Below are 17,801 nucleotides of genomic sequence, written 5' to 3' on the forward strand. Positions count from 1 at the left end.
TTGTTTTCTTCATTCTAAAACAATCAGAAGCCAGTAATTATTGCGTATCTAATTCAAATCTACCAGGAGATCCAAGTGTACCTTCTATCTTAACTTAAGCATCCTTCTACAACAGAGGAGAAGGGAAGGCCTACGCACTCCCCATTCTGAATGTCTTTTATAAAACAATTCCACAACCAGGCAGCGTCAGAGAGAGGGCAGGCAGAGTTGTGCTGCGGAAGAGAAAACTGTCGCTTTACTGGGAACAGGGACCATAGGATAGGGCCTGATCCTTTGCACAGAACAACGCAAGAAACAACGCAAGGGGCAAAAGAAATATAGTCCGAGCAATTAAAATTGAGCAATAACTTGAGTGAGGTGCTTAGTGGCATGAGAACATATAGTGCAGCGAGAACAGAGCATCTTAAAAAAAGAACATGTCCTGATCCAAGAAGGGGAGATTCAGACATGCAAACAGCCTTCCAAGTGCACAACCATCGCTGATGAAGATGTGCATTCGGACACAGGCATTCCCATCCACATGGCATTCTCATACAGGCCCAATTGAATCGACTGCATCAGAACTGAGGAGCCTCAGGCTCAGGGCTATATGTGACCATTCCATCTTCTCCTGCATGGTCCAACTCTCTACAACTCTATGATTTTTGCCCAGCTGGGATGCATCCTTGAACTCCGATGATGCCACTTTGCTGAGGAGCAAAAACCTCAGATTTTTGCATGGCTGCCATGTAGCTAATTGCACAAAGGAAAGAGTTACATCCATTGACCCACCCACCTTTCCCTCTGGCCACATCCACCACTGGCCCACAGACCTGGAAGGCTGGAAAAAGGTTGCCCAAACTTATACTGGGTACACCTTTTCACGTGGTTACAGATCCAGATCCAGATCCAGATCCTAAACTGTTAAAAATTAGGTGCTCCCCTATTAGACTTGGATCAGGGCCACCGTTGTTTGTACTTAAAAAAAAAAGATATTACTCTTACCTCGTATTTAGATCCTGATGGTCTTTGAACATTTTGGCAATGATTTTGGAACAAATAGCATCAGCTCGTTTTGTCAGCGTTCTAATCAGTTCATCACAGTGCAACTCAAACATTCCGAGACGAATAACCTGCAGCACAAATACGAGTGAGAAATTTGTTGATCACAGAAAGCAATAATCCCCCCCCCCAAAAAAAAAATTGCAGTTATCGCTCAATTTTAATTGCTCGGACTATATTTTTTTTTGCCCCTTGCGTTGTTTCTTGATAGGTTTGGCAGTTCTGTGCAAAGGATCGGGCCGTATCGTATGGTCCCCATTCCCAGTAAAGCAACAGTTTTCTCTTCTGCGGCACAACTCTGCCTGCCCTCTCTCTGACGCTGCCTGCTTGTGGAATTGTTAGCATTACAGCTAAACTATTTTTAATTAAAAAAAAGTTATAATAATCCTGCCGATCATTTGCATTTTTTCTTTCTTTAAAAAGGCAAAAGGTAAAAGACCCCTGGACGGTTAAGTCGGCTATGGGGTTGCGACGCTCATCTCGCTTTCAGGCCAAGGGAGCCGCAGTGGTCCCTATTTATCTACTTGCACTGGGGTGCTTTTGAACTGCTAGGTTGACAGGAACTGGGACCAAGCAATGGGAGCTCACCCTGTCACAGGGATTCGAACTTCCGACCTTCTGATCTACAAGCCCAAGAGGCTCAGTGATTTAGACCACAGCGCCACCCATGTCCTGGAGAACACTAAATGAAACTGCCCAGCCCACTTCCATGCATACATTACCTTTCTAGAATTGTACTGAATTTCATCCCGGAGGTTTTGATACTGGGCAATTGCTCCTGTTATTTCGTCATATGTGTGCTCCTCCGAAAGGAACTGATCGATGTCCCGATCTGCTTGTTTGTTGATCAAATCGTGGTACTTGTCATAGAGTTTGAGGTGCTCAATAGGCGCCACGCTCTGCTTGGCAATCTCATCTCTCACCTTCTTCTTATGCGCTTCCAAAATTTCATCCAGGATTACGGGTCTCAAGTTCATGGATCTGGTCTTGCTTTCAGGCTTTCAAAACAAGACGTATGCATAGTTTCTCTTAGTTTAAGTATTTTGCTTTGCTTTTTTATTAATAGAAAAATCGAGCATGCAGTATTTTATCAAGTTATACCGGAGCAATCTTATACTGAAGATGTACCAGCTGAATAGATTTGTGACCTAGCAGAAGATGTGCTATGTCAGCAGGTCAGATTATATATAATCTTATTATATATAATCTTATTATATATAATTATTATTATTATTATTATATATAATAATTATATTATTATATATAATAATAATAATATAATAATTATTATATTATATATAATAATATAATATAATAATTATATTATTATTATATATTATTATTATTATTATTATTATTATTATTATTATTATTATTTCTTCTTTATACCCTGCCTTGGGTGGCTCCCAACAACATAGTAAAAACACAATAAAACATCAAACATTTAAAATTTCCCTAAACAGGGCTGCCTTCTGGTGTCTTCTAAACAGGGCTGCCTTCAGGAGAATGTTACTGAGAAATCATCCCCTCCGATGTCAACAGAGCTTACGTCCAGGGAAGTAACAGTTCATATCTATAGCTCACAAGGTATAGTTCAGTTTTTAAGCTCAAGGCTGGCAGAAAAGCAACAAACTACGTTATTAGAGAATTGCTTACCCACTTTGAATAAAGCTTGGTCTCCACTCTGGGCAGCAGGTTAACAGCTTTCACCATAACTGAATAAATATTCAGAAATATGACTTCATAGTCGGAAAATGTAGGCTCAAACTTAACATTCTCGTTTTCAAGGATCAGCCTTATTATAAATCCCGAGTGTTCATAGGCTCGATGAGATTTCTGCAGAAAAAGAACTAAATGCATTAGCTAGCATACAGAAGAGAAAGCAATCAGGCTCAATGTATTATGACTCCAACCCATGTCCCAGAGAGGTTCAGAGGGTGGCAACAAGAGAACAGGCCTTTTTCTGTGGTGCTTCCCCGATTGTGGAATGTCCTCCAGAGAGGCTTGCCATCATTACATGTCTTTAGGTGCTAGGCAAAAACATTCCTCTTTACCCAGGCCTATGGCTATTCAATAATCTACAGCCTGTGAAAGTGTGGAGGAGAGGACTGTTATTATGATGACTAATTTTCTTTTTAATTAAGCTGTCAGTATGCTTCTTATCAGGGACGCAGGTGGCGCTGTGGGTTAAACCACAGGGCCTAGGGCTTGCCGATCAGAAGGTCGGTGGTTCAAATCCCCGTAACGGGGTGAGCTCCCATTGCTCGGTCCCTGCTCCTGCCCACCCAGCAGTTCAAAAGGACGTCAAAATGCAAGTAGATAAATAGGTACCGCTCCAGCGGGAACATAAATGGTGTTTCCATGTGCTGCTCTGGTTTCGCCAGAAGCGGCTTAGCCATGCTGGCCACATGACCTGGAAAAACTGTCTGCGGACAAACATTGGCTCCCTCGGCCAGTAAAGTGAGATGAGCGCCGCAACCCCAGAGTCGTTCGATGTTCTGTAATGTGTTTTTAATGTTGTACACCGCCCTGGGATCTTTTGATACAAAATTTGATAAATTTTGATAAAATAAATTGAATTATTATTATTATTATTATTATTATTATTATTGCTTTTTTCAGCTGGAACTCGCAAGAACTCAGTTCCAGAACATCTCAGGTGGATTCCATTGCCATTCTAAGAGAACAAGGAAGATGTTCATGGTGAGTTCCGGCACCTCTATCCCCAGAAAAATACACTTCTTCTTCTTCTTCTTCTTCTTCTTCTTCTTATTATTATTATTATTATTATTATTGTGTGTGGGGATGGGTTGTGGCATACTTGGACTCTTCAGACACTTGTCCATTCTTAAAGAAATGTCAAGTTTTCAGGGCTGAAACAATGGCTTCTGTTTCGTTTTGCATTGACTTAGGTACAGATGTCTCTTATCTGTTCACAAGAAACATAAAGGTCCCTGAGTCATGATCAAGATATGAAGGAATGAGACCACCTTACACTGAGCCAGGCCATTGGTCCATCTATCTTAGTGCTCTCCAAGGCTTACTGAGGCTCACTGCATAATGCTAAAACTACGATATGCCGTTACATGCAAAGCAGGCCAATGAGAGGCAATATGAGTTGACTTGTCATGTTGATAGCTATTGACACCTGTTCCACCCTGACTTTCAAATTTGCAAAGATAATTGCAATCAGTACATTAATCACAATCTTCGCCATCATGGTATCTCCCCTGCTAGGCAAAGTATCGGTGCATTAATAATAATTTCACGTGTCTGAATTCACCCTTTCCCCTTGAATATTCAAGACTCGCAATCACTAGCTGAGCATCAGTCACATGTCAGCCAAGCTACAGCGGTGTTCCTTTGTGTATCAAAAGCAAAAAAAAAAAAAAGCCTGATCTTTCACAGCCTTTTGCAGATACAGTGGTACCTCGGGTTACATATGCTTCAGGTTACATACGCTTCAGGTTACAGACTCCGCTAACCTAGAAATAGTACCTCGGGTTAAGAACTTTGCTTCAGGATGAGAACAGAAATCATGCTCCAGCGGCACAGCAGCAGCGGGAGGCCACATTAGCTAAAGTGGTGCTTCAGGTTAAGAACAGTTTCAGGTTAGGAACGGACCTCCGGGACGAATTAAGTACTTAACCCGAGGTACCACTGTATCTCTATCTCTATCTCTATCTCTATCTCTATCTCTATCTCTATCTCTATATCTATCTATATCTATCCTCTATCTTCCTAGAAAATATATTCATAAGAAGCACACTGAAACATGGGGCATGTATAGACAAGTTCATAGTCCAGCTGGGGAATTTTACTTACTGGAGGGGCTACAATTAAATCTGTAAAATCCTGCATTGAAACCAAAGCTAAACTTTGAAGTTGCTGGGTCATTAAAGTAGCAGCACAGTTGAAGAAGGCCTCTAATTTAGCACTGCTGGCATTTGTGGGCACTTGCTTTCGTTTATTGCCTTGGTAATAGATATTCTGCACTTCTGGAAACCACCTGAAAGGAAAAGGAAACGTTTTAAGTGAATCTCACCTGAACACACCTTTTAACACTATTTTTGGTATTGTTGACTAAATTGTTTCTGTCAGTATGACCTTTTTTCCCACTAAAAGAAAAACAAGAACTTTCCATCTTATCTGAGGTACCGCAGGCCGTGCGGAAGCATTCTCTTTTATAATGTCCCCTCAACAGGTTTCCCATGTTCTCCTAAGGGTTCAAACGCCCTGTCTTGCAAAACCAGACAATAAAGTCTGAAGCATCAAATAGATGTGAGCTGCTTGACATCAGTGATGTCACGGGCACTAGCCAATAGCCAATAACTTGGGAGTCGAACAGAATCCACTCCGGAAGCCAAAATGTTCCAAAATCAAATTGGAGCTTCTGATTGGCTGCAGGGAGCTCCTGCAGCCAATCGGAAGCCGCGGAAGCCCCGTTGGACGATCAGCTTCCAAAAGAACGTTCAGAAACCAGAACAGTCACTTCAGGGTTTCGATTGTTCAGGAGCCAAAACATTCGAGAACTAGGCTGTTCGACCTCCAAGGTACGACTGTACAGTCATACAGCCACATTCCACACAGCACTCCAAATGACAATAAACACATTGGCTAAGAGAATAATCACATCTTTCCCAACAAATGAAATATGGTGGGCTCCTCCATGAAAAAAACATTGCAAACCCACCCACCCCACAAAATAATAATATCATTGCAGATTAACAGGAAATTAAAATTTAAACAAAGAGCAGAATTAATTCCATTTGAATACACGAGAGTAGTGACAGGCTGATGTACACATACAGTATACATACCCCTAGACAGTTCTAGTATTCATATCAAAAACAGCATTCAAGTATGACAGGAAACTCCATCCCTGAACAAGCAATCGAAAAAGGAGTTGTGGCCAGCCCTTAAACCTGAGGCACATTATTCACAGAATACGCTTTGGTCTTACTTTTTAAAAAGAGCGTCTTTGGTAGCTTCCATATGCCTCACAACTATGTTCTGGAAGAATGAGAGCTCCATCGATTCCGAACGATTATGAAATGCTTCTTTATCAAATAAGCGCAAATTTCTGTAGGAGTCATGAAAACAATCTGGTAAACACCTTTTCCCAAGCCACTTGCCTCTGATGTTTATAGCTTTAAACAAAGAAAACCGTGAATGCTCTGTTTTGTTGCGTGTTAAGATCCCCAGGAGCTTCCCAATAATAAAGACACAATCGACACGGAGTTTAGTTTTAGTTTATTGGCATAATTTTGGTCACAACTTTATTGATTACAGATAGTGAATGGTTTGTTTAAGCATTAGTTCCCAACTAGCTGCACCTGACCTCAGCAGGACAGCACTGATGCCTGGGCCCCACCATATTGTCAGTACAGGTGAACACCGTGGGGGAACACTGGGATGGTCACGTGACTCAAGCTCACTCCAAAATGCTCCCAGGGACTCTTGCATGGCCCTACCCCCTGAAAGGGGTCGACAAAAGCATGGCGAGTCCCTGGATTCCTTTAACGGAATACCTGTTGCACATTGGAGGGGCCAGGTTCTCTGACCTGCCCTCCAGACCACCTTGAACCAATGCCTAACCGCCAAACCTTACAAAGTTGTGACGATTTGCTACGCAGCAGGCGAAACCCAAGTGGCACCAGCCAATCAGCCAAATGGGAAAATTCCTACCGGGCCCCTGCCCCAACAGCAGATGACCCACAACGGCATAGCAAGGTCATAAAGGTAAAGGTAAAGGGATCCCTGACCATTAGGTCCAGTCGCGGACAACTCTGGGGTTGCGGTGCTCATCTGGCTTTATTGGCCGAGGGAGCCGGCATACAGCTTCCGGGCCATGTGGCCAGCATGACTAAGCCACTTCTGGAGAACCAGAGCATTTTTAAATAATTAAATATGAAAACAGATTACAAGTGTATGAATGGAAGATGCCTTAGTTTAACAGCTTATGTACAATCCAGATTGTAGCACGCGTCTTCTGACTTAAAACAGCATGTTTCTCGATTTGAATCTAGACGGCTTCAATATTCTTATGAATTCTTTTAAAGGCATCTGGATTCAAATAAAAGTAATCACATATCTTCAATAAAAGTTGATAACACACATGGTAATTAACATAATAAGAAAACGTAAGACTCAAAGGGGAGACGACAGAAAATTTACTTCGCCATTTGCTTCCTGTTTGGTGCAAGGGATAGGAAAAACACTAAAAACTCAAATTTCATTAGCTCTTCTGGGTAAAGTTTTTAATAAATCAAGTCACTCCCTGGGCTGCTTATACCAAGTGCAAAACAAGACAACATGGTCCAAACAGACTATTTCTCTTATTCCACAGGAACAAATATGTTCTTTAAGTGGAATCTACTTAAATCAGCCAAGTAGAAGGGGAAACTTGTAACTAGACAGCATAAATGGTCTCCTATATTTGTAAATCATTATCGTCTCGGGCAATTCTGCGCAACATAAAAACATAAAAAATATGTGTGATTTCAGAAAGGAAGGAAGGAAGGAATCACAGGTATTTTGCTCAGGGGATATAATTCATTTACAGGGGTGTCGAGTTGTCCCCCATATTTAGGGGGCCTGGCGTCGTGTGATGTCATATGCACAACATAACATGCCCCTCAGCGTTTCCTACCCCCACGCGGCGACGGTGAGCTGCAGAGGATGGGGGTCCCCTCAATATTGGGGGGGCTCAGCCCCTACCCACAAATATTGAGGGGGTTGAAGCCCCTTCCGCCCTCTATAGTTGGCTCTGCTGATCTTCTATTAATGAGGGAAATGAAACAAAGAATGTCAGGACCACAAGGTAGTAATTCTCAACTTTTCAATTACATTTGGCGGAGAACAAACCCACTGGATCCTGAACAATAATTCCCAGTGCAACAATTTTGCCTGTGCAAAACGAAATTAATCAGATTTCATATCTTTAAAAGAAAATTAGCTGCCTATTATTTAAAAGCAGATTATCTTTTTGGACTAGCTGACATGTCAAATTAAAATTTATTGAACTATCTGATGAGCTGTCAGGTACTTCTCTGCCGCCTGAAAACAAAGCAGGAACGAACAACTCAATTAAAACTTCCCCGATAAACGTAACTATCTGGTGACTTAAGAGAACAAAACTAAGCATGACAAAGCAACGGTTTAAAGGAATTTTTTCTTGTCTTTTCTTTTACCACAATATATATTTATTAATGAAATAATCTGAGCTTCAGGGATGAAAATATTCCATCTGGGAATTGGCTCAACAGCTGATTTAAATGAAAAATGGTAACGTTTGTGACCTTGCTTGCTCTGTCAGGACAGAAACCTTATTCTAATCAGGCACAACTCTAGAAATGTTTTAAAGATAATGTGCTCTGACAACAATGAGTTCCTCCAGGGCTCTTGCTGTCAGAATGAGGCCCTGCCACAACAGAACAAGCCAATCAAATTTCGTCTTATTTCCCTTCATACTGACAGCCCAGGGTGAACATTTTCAGCTATTAGTTTAGCTTTAGTTCTTTTTGAATTTATTATTTTTATTACTTGCCGATGTTCAAAATTAAGTAGCTGCACATCTGATTACAGGATGAGACTGGTCATTTGTGCGATCATCATGTTTTGCAGTTTGAGGCAATGAATAAACAATATTCAACAGAATAAAGTATGGTATTAGAAAAATAATAGGGGATTTAAAAAAAAAATAGACAGTGAACAAAGCGGAAACTTTTAGGCATCTTGCTCGTTTAAACTTGTTGTCTACCTTCCTTACAACATCCACAAGTGAAGTATTTCAAATTAAGAGGAGATTGAAGGGGCAAATACTTAATGCAGAAATGTGCATAACTAAGTACTAAATGTTTGTCTTTTTAAAGCAGATTTGGAGCACTGTAATTTTGAGTGATGGGTGGAAGAGCGCTTAGCCATTTCGCTGCCAGCCATATTTCTGCTCACTATCCTCCCAGCAAGCTATTTTTTAAGCTGTGGAGTCCCAGAAGCACAATTACTCAACTATAATATTTGCTTATAGTAGCCTTGGGCTGCTTTTCAGAGACTTGGAATTGCAGAACTGTAGCCTGGAAAAGCAGAAACTAGCTCCTGGATGCATGATCAATACTGCTGCAATAGATTTTGATGTGACAGTTGCATATGCCTGTTGACTTGCAACCACGACTAGGGGCCTCTGTTGTACACAGAGAAGACAAATGTCCATTTGTGGGTGCAGTTTTAACGATGTCTGCAAACATGACTTCAGCAGTGTGCTGCTGGCACCAACAACACACCTCCAAAGGAGCTTGCTCTCAGTGATGATCAGGTGACTGGTGCGAAGAACAAGTGCCTTGGAGGTTGTCTCCTGGTCTCATAAGTAGGGAGGAGCTAGGATTACACCCTTAGGATTTTGTTTTGATGGTGAAGCCTAAGGGGTTAGTCCAAAAGCTTTACACAAGGGGTGGCTTTTGGGGAGAGCCCCAAAGGAGAGAAAAGTGGAGACATGCAAGGGGTCTGTGAAGAAATAATAATAATAATAATAATAATAATAATAATAATAATAATAATAATAATAGAAGAAGAGGAGTTTGGATTTGGTATCCCACTTTATCACTACCCAAAGGAGTCTCAAAGCGGCTAACATTCTCCTTTCCCTTCCTCCCTCACAACAAACACCCTGTGAGGTGAGTGGGGCTGAGAGACTTCAGAGAAGTGTGACCAGCCCAAGGTCACCCGGCAGCTGCATGTGGAGGAGCAGAGACGCGAACCTGGTTCCCCAGATTACGAGACTACCGCTCTTAATCACTACACCACACTGGCTCTAATTATTATTATTATTATTAATTTATTTATTCCCTGTCCATCTGGCTGGGTTTCCCCAGCCACTCTGGGCGGCTCCCTACAGAATATTAAAAACACGATAAAACATCAAACATTAAAAACTTCCCTAAACAGGGCTGCCTTCAAATGTCTTCTAAAGGTCAGTTGTTTATTTCCTTGACATCTGATGGGAGGGAGTTCCACAGGGTGGGCGCCACTACCGAGAAGGCCTTCTGCCCGGTCCCCTGTAACCTCGCTTCTCGCAGTGAGGGGACCGCCAGAAGACCCTCGGAGCTGGACCTCAGTGTCCGGGCTGAACAAGGGGAGTGGAGACACTCCTTCAGGTACACTGGGCCAAAGCCTTGGGTACAAGGAGTAGAAAAGGAGCAGAGGCACAGCATTTTCTTCTGCTTCTCCGGCTTTGGGAAACTTTTACTTACACATCTGTAAACACATCTGTACACATTTGAATTCTGCCTGATCATTTATTTTCTTCTCTTTCCTCCCCCTCCCCTTTTATGAATATCACCCACTCTGAGACCCCACAGCTAATTCTCCCCTGACCTCCTCGCTGGCCCAAGTAGGACCAATTCAGCCAGCTAGCCCTGGGGATTATCTAATTGATTTTTGAATTTTATTGTTATTCATGTTTTTATACTGTATTTTATGCTGCTTTTATAATTAAGTGTTTTAAAGTGTTTTAAATTTGTTGTTAGCTGCCCTGAGCCCAGTTTTTGAACCGGGAAGGGCGGAATATAAATAAAATTTTATTTTTATTAGTTATTATTACATTTACATCGACAGAAGTGCAACATCTATGCATTCAAAACACTGCTTACTTAAAAGATGTCTGCCAGAGGTCTAGAACAGCCAACATGGTGGGATTCATCGCGTACAAATGCTCATTTATATAAGCACGAGCTGCCAGGTAGGACTTGTTCCAAGGTTTGGGCACTATCTCCATCCTATAAACAAAAAGGAAAAAAAAACCCTCACAAATTAGTAACACTGAGATCCCAAGAGATACATGGAGTACAGATATATCTGTGCTGCGTTACTGAATTTTTTAGAAAAATAGAAGACAAACCCAATTTTACCAGCTTGTCAGAAATTAAAAATACACCTTTGGGGAAATATATCAAAATTAAATGGGGTGGTGGTTAAGATTTTCTTCTGAGTTTGGAAATTCTTTTACTAAGCCAAAATCCCTTGTGAATGCCTAGGCCTTATCAAATTTATTAGCCGTATGCATACAATTTAGGTAGTTAATTAACCAATTAGAAGTACACTTAGAACTAAGTGTACACACAGGCAAGGAAGTGAGTTTGTCAGAGGCACAAAATCTGCCGGTGAGCATGACACTTTCTCCCAAATGCCTATAGAATCTATAGGATCCCCATTGAGCACAATGGAACTTCTGCTGTGGGTCTTTGGCTGGATGTGCACAGCGTTGGTTTCATTGCAAGGCACCCCGCCATTACTTAGTTACGGTAATTCAGTGTTTGTTTATATATATATTTTTCCCTATAAGGTGGAGCAGGCCCAAAGTGATTCACAATTAATAATAATAATAATAATAATAATAATAATAATAATAATAATAATAATAATTTATTATTTATACCCCGCCCATCTGGCTGGGTTTCCCCAGCCACTCTGGGCGGCTTCCAACAAAATATTAAAATACAATAACCTATTAAACATTAAAAGCTTCCCTAAACAGGCCTGCCTTCAGATGTCTTCTAAAAATTTGGTAGTTGTTTTTCTCTTTGACATCTGGTGGGAGGGCGTTCCACAGGGCGGGTGCCACTACCGAGAAGGCCCTCTGCCATTCAACCAATATCAAAACGCAGCATCACATTTTGACACAATTAGAAAGCGTGTCAACAAGCTATCATAAAATAGAACCATCAGTTCAATAAACCTATGGGAACCTAAAATCAATATTATAGTAAGATGCAGTCCATTAACCCATTCTTATTTAATGCACACAGAGCAAGATCAACATTAACAGAGTAAGAACTGCAGGGAGAGCAGAAGGAAGGAAGGAAGGAAGGAAGGAAGGAAGGAAGGAAGGAAGGAAGGAAGGAAGCTAGTTAAGCCTAACCCTTGTTCCTTGTGGTATTGCTGTCCTCCAAGGCACCACAGCCATCTGGTTTACCTACACCAGTGGCCAAAATTGTGGAAACCTTCTGGAAAAAAAGTGTATTTCTTGAAGTTTGGTAGCTCATAACACCACTTTATTTTGGAGCAATACCATAACATTATATATCAATGGAAAGATAATTTAATGAAGAATGTAATGCAACAAAGTTTGTTCAATTATCTGTGTTCCATCAAAAGTTATAGGCAAATAACCAGAAAAAGGAAGCACAACTTGCAGGATATGAGAAGCTTTCCTTCATTTGAATGTAGCCAATGAGCATGAGCGTTTAGAGAGTCAATCAGGTGCTATCAAACCTCGGAAATGTACTGTTTCCAAAAGGTTTCCATAATTTTAGCCACTAGTGTAGTTAGGAGTTTTGGGGTTGGTTTTCCCCCCACAATAGGCTAGCAGTTCTTAGCACAACCCTCAACTTCATCCAAGGAGTCCCTGGCAAAGGAGCATGCTGGGCAGAATTAGCAAAAGCATGTCCTCTTCCCCAGCTGTTCCAGATGTTCTGTCCACTAATGCTGGTCCTACTACACTCCAGATGCCCACCTGTTCCTCCTCATGGAGCATCTAGTAGGTCTGTTCCACATGTCTAGGCTACCTGTGAGAGAGGTGATTTGGCAAGGACAGTAGAGGTATTGGACGCCAATGGGCCCCCAAAGCATCCCTTCCTGGATGTGCCTATGTTTGTACCTTCTTTGCAAGAAATCCTGTTGCTGTTTACACAGCCAAACCATCCACTCCGAACAGGAAGCATAATGAAAGTGCCATTGTACTTTTTCTTATGCATTCTGTCTTATTTTGTAAGTCTGTCTTATTTTGTGGCAGCAACTCTTATTCAATACTTAGCACTAAATAAGGGGGGGAAATGTTTTTTGTCATCAGTGGCTTTAGGGCTTCTCTTGTAATAATAGCACAATGCTTCATTTGCCGGCATTTGTAAGCCAACATCAACTGTGTCGCATAATCATTTCAATAGAAAGTTGTATAATAAGAGCTATATTATTGTTTTCTGCAAGTTTACATAACAGTAAAACAGTGACTTCGTGTTTGGTGTCCAATAAGGCTGTAGGTAGCTGCCCAGAGTGGTTGGGGAAACCCAACCAGATGGGCGGGGTATAAATTATAAATTATTATTATTATTATTATTATTATTATTATTATTATTATTATTATTGGTTTTTTGCCATGTTCTGCTCTGAAGTTTAGTGACACTGCAACATCATTCACATTTTTTTTAAAAAAAAATACAGTTTTGTGTCCCCAGATCTGAAAAACATTAAAACTTAATGTGCAGCATGCCGAGTGCAGGGCAGAACAAGGAGAACACCACAATATTTTATTTTGTTTAAAAGGCACATAAAGTTCTTCATTGTTTACAAATGTATGAACTAGGGTGATAATGAGATCCATAAAGTTGATGGCAAAAAAGGAGCAATGTGTCGTAGAAAGGTCAGTAGAAGTGTCATAGAAAAGTCAGTAGAAAGGTCAACTACAAAGCGTGTTCTCCTTCATGGAGAGCACGTGTTGCGGTGGGGGCCGCCAGGACACTCCAAAGTTGGGGGCGGGCTAATTGATCGTTGGCCACTGATGCCATTGGGGCTTCCCTTGTTGTTGGGAAGAAGTTAATGTTGCCATTTATTGATTGACAGCCAGAAATGCTAAAACTCCTTGCACAAGGCTAGGGCTTCCTCTTTTCGCCCGTGCATCGGATTGCCCGTCCCCCCCTCCCTATATTTAGGGTTGTTCGCTTTGACCTTGCTATGCCTGTCATGGGGTCGTCTGCTCTTGGGGCAGGGGCCTGGTAGGAATTTTGTCCATCTGGCTGATTGGCTGGGGCCATTTGGTTTTTGTCTACTGCGTAGCAAATCGTCACAATTTGTAAGGTTGCGGTTAGGCATTGGTTTATGGTTTGGTTGGTTGAGGGGCATGGATTGGCTATGCCTGCCCCTCTAATGCTGCTGCTGCAAGGGATTCCGTTAAAGGAATTGGGGGCTAACTATTGCTTGTCCACCCTGTCAAGGGGGCTCGGGCCATAGCAATGAGCTCCTGGTTGCATTTGTGGTGAGGGCAGGTCCCCTGCTCTATCGCTACCCCCAAGTGTATTCCCCTATTTTGACTTTCGCATCATGCGGAATGTCAGTCTGTCCCCCATAGTGGGGGCAGATAGTCACAACCAATGCCTAAGCAACCACTCACAAATTTGTATTTTAATAAAGTTGTGGCCAAAATTATGCCAAAAATCTTAAACAAAAAATTCTGTGTGATGTGTGAGTTATTGGGGTGGCCCTGGGGACCTCGACACGCAAATTAACCCATGGACTAAACAAAATTTGCGAAAGGAGCAAGGGTCAATATGTAACTCAGCTTGGAATCGCAACAGCTCCACTACAGAAATCCACATGCTCGACTGGACTGTTGTTGCACATTCTAAGAACTACTCAGAGTGTGGAATCCATTGGCGTAGCCGGGGGGGGCAGGGGGTCAGCTGCCCTCCTAAATCAATCAAAATCAATACAAATCTGAGGTTCTGCCCCCCTAACAAAAGCTTGCCAAAACAAAAATCCTGGCTACGCCCGTGGTGGAATCCTGCATTTCTTTCATTATAAAGGTTTGCATTTCAGGCACTGCTACTGTTAGACAAACATCTGGTCTAACCCCATCTTTTCCATGATTCTTTTACGTTTGCCTTTTTACGGGCTGAAGCTCTACCAAAACGCATTGCACAACAGCTAGAAACCAGGAAGCAGAGCATTCTGCATTTCCATATAGGGTAGGGAAGAGCCCTCTGTTCATTGGGGTGTTAGAGCACATCTTTTGCCCAACCCCTGGTACATAGCTGTCAACCGTCCCTTATTTGGTGGGAAACTCCCTTATCCCAGCGCCGTGTCCCGCCGCTGTCCCTTATTGATGATGTCCCTTAAATTTCCCGGGTTTCAAAGGAAGCAGCTTCTCTCCCTCCCTCCCTGCTGGCCAGGGAGGCTCCAGCTGTGCTGCTTGGCTGCATTGCTCACCCAATAAGGAGTCTAAGAACGACTGGGGGGTGGAGCTTGCATGCCTTGAGCCAATCAAATCGGCCGCATTGCCTGGGGACTCGCCTTTGCTCAGAGCTTCCCAGCGGAAAAGTGACAGTGGTTTTCCTTGCTGCATCCCCTTTGCCGGGTTGCTGCGCTGTGGGAACCACCAAGCGGAGGCTTTGTTTGGCTGCTGGCTGGGTTTTCTGCCTTTGGCTCGGAGGGGCTCAGAATTTGAACATACCTGTGCCCAGAAAATCCCTTATTTGAGCTGCTGATCCCTTATTTTCGAGGCTGCTGGTCCCTTATTTTCAAATCTGTAAGTTGACAGCTATGCCCTAGTATCTCCAGCTAGAAGGTGGGAATGACCTGTCTGAAACCTTGGAGAGCTCTTGCCAGGAAGGATAGATATCATCACTGCACCAATGGGGTCTAACTCATTTCAAGAGCGCAATCCCATGCATAGAAGTAGAACCATTGTGGGGAAATGTGAATTACTCCCAGGTTAAGATTGCACAGGAACTGCATCCTAAGGCAGCTTCAGGCATTTTGCCTGTTACAGTTTCTAGGCAAAAGTTTTGAAGTAGCGTTTCCTTACTCTTCACGATGAGGTGGAAGAACTTGCTTCTTGTCTTCCTCCTTTTCTCTGGGGTCTCTCAAAACAAAGTCAACTAAAAGGAGGCATTAAAAACAGAGCAGAACACAAATAATCTCAGCAAAACAGGGGAAGGGGGGACTGTGACAAAGAAGCCGAACCAATTATTTCTAAAAGACTTCAAGGGTGTTATGCAGGAGTAACCGAAGGCAACGCGGATCAAAGTCATTTGATTTAAGAACACTTTGCAAAACAAAACAAAATAAGTGTACATAAAAAGGCTGAACCAGCAGAAAATTAAAAGCAGCTGGGAAATAAAAACCCTCACAGTGCATTCTTATGCATGTTTACTTAGAAATAAGTCTCATAGTGTTTAGTGAGGCTTACATCGTAATAAGTGTGTTTAGGACTACGGCCAAAGAAGAACGATGGAGACCAGGCTTCTATGCCCAGAATGGATTGAAAGCTTTTCCAAGTGGAATCCTGTTTGTTTAAACCTTTCAGAAAGAATTTATGTCTGCTTTCCAGAACAATTTATCCAGCAACAATGCATTGGGAATGAACAGTGGCACACGCTATTCTGCTTACGGCAGGGATGGAGAACCCGCGGACTTTCAGAAGTTGCTGGATTCCAACTTCCATCAGCCCCAGAAAGCATAGCCAATAGTCAGGGGTGATGATGGGAGCTACAGCCCAGCAACACCTAAAGGGCCAGAGTTCCCAAGCATCACTCATTTACAGATAGCATTCTGCAACAGAAGTGGCTCCCCAACGGTGGAACGCTCACTCCAGAGAGACGAACCCAGCATCATCATTATCGACTTTTAGGCACCAGGCAAAGACGTTTACCCAAGCATTTGGCTCTTAATTTGAGACCTATTATGGTATGATGGTACCCTAGTCTGCATTGGAGTTCATCGTTTAGTAGGGTGGAATAAGACTTGTCCTTTTCTACGATCCTGGGATGAGCCCTTTTAGCCAATAATGTTTTTATATCTTTCCAATAGCGTTGAATTTTTTTTAATCATGTACGCTTTTACAACAGTGAGTTGCTTTGAGTCATTTTACGGTGTGAGTGATGAATAAAGGCAGCAAACAGTAACCACACAGAGGCTTTCAAACTTTCTCTGTGCTGCTGATGAAGTTGCGTTGAGGCTCAACAGGCCTGGCGACCTCCCCCTGTAAACAGAGGGCAGCATTCGCCTAACAAACCCCATCAGCAGAAGCCCTTCTCTCCTTCCCCCAATGCCGGCCCAAATTGGCTCTGGGGGATGACCAGGAGACCCTCAAAAACAGGGCAAGGGGCAGGATCTTTCCATCTTGCACAGACAGAACGACTGGAAGAGTACAAAACTGAATCCTACCCAGGATGTGCACCTAAGAACAAAGAACACTTAGAACACCGTGGGTGGGATTCAACTGAGTCACATCACTTGCAAAATGGGGTTTTGCACCCTCTCCCCCCTCCCACCATGTGTACCCAAAATTGGCTCTGGGGGGTTCAGGAGAATCCCAGAACAGTGCACAGCAGGAGGAGGTGGGAACTGTTCCACCCAGCAAGCCCAAATGCTTGCACTACAGTGGTACCTCTGGTTACGTACTTAATTCGTTCCGGAGGTCCGTTCTTAACCTGAAACCGTTCTTAACCTTTAGCTAATGGGGCCTACTGCTGCCGACACGCCACCGGAGCACGATTTCTGTTCTCATCCTGAAGCAAAGTTCTTAACCCGAGGTACTATTTCTGGGTTAGCGGAGTCTGTAACCTGAAGCGTATGTAACCCGAGGTACCACTGTACTGTAATAGTGTGATGCTGAGTTCTTCCCCATGTTCCCAGAATCCTCTGCTGTGTGCAGGGTTATCTCCTCAAAGATGGTGCTCTAGAAACAGTTCCTCCTTGACCACAGCCAGGCCTGTAGGGCCTCACCATTAGGATCTAATAGCATAAGCTGCCCAGAATGGCTGGGGAAACCCAGCCAGATGGGTGGGGTAATAAATAATAATAATAAATAATAATAATAATAATAATCATAATAATCATAATCATAATCATAATCATAATATATCATCATCTCACTGTCTTCTGCATTTTGGACAGGAAGTGGTGGCAAACTGCTTCAGGGACATTTGTCCATCATTGCTTATCTTTTCATTAAGAAAGCTCTGGTATATTTCCCAGCAAACCTCTAGGCT

At 42.6% G+C, this 17,801-nt stretch overlaps 1 protein-coding gene and 1 long non-coding RNA gene across 2 annotated transcripts in view; one reads left to right on the forward strand and one right to left on the reverse strand.

The window, feature by feature from the left end:
• DNAH7 (dynein axonemal heavy chain 7) overlaps nt 1-17,801 on the reverse strand; it is a 149,559-nt gene that overhangs the window by 120,546 nt on the left and 11,212 nt on the right. The window contains exons 7-13 of the mRNA XM_083625443.1: nt 15,614-15,686; nt 10,689-10,814; nt 6,005-6,124; nt 4,867-5,050; nt 2,698-2,877; nt 1,764-2,039; nt 985-1,112 (exon numbers count right to left, since the gene is read on the reverse strand). Coding sequence (XP_083481569.1) covers nt 985-1,112; nt 1,764-2,039; nt 2,698-2,877; nt 4,867-5,050; nt 6,005-6,124; nt 10,689-10,814; nt 15,614-15,686 — 1,087 coding nt within the window. The remainder of the gene's footprint in view (nt 1-984; nt 1,113-1,763; nt 2,040-2,697; nt 2,878-4,866; nt 5,051-6,004; nt 6,125-10,688; nt 10,815-15,613; nt 15,687-17,801) is intronic.
• LOC310743423 overlaps nt 1-17,801 on the forward strand; it is a 126,992-nt gene that overhangs the window by 58,447 nt on the left and 50,744 nt on the right. The gene's annotated exons all lie outside the window — the stretch shown is intronic.

The sequence above is a fragment of the Podarcis filfolensis genome, assembly GCF_964270895.1.
Source record: "Podarcis filfolensis genome assembly, chromosome: 1".
Lineage (NCBI taxonomy): Eukaryota > Metazoa > Chordata > Lepidosauria > Squamata > Lacertidae > Podarcis > Podarcis filfolensis.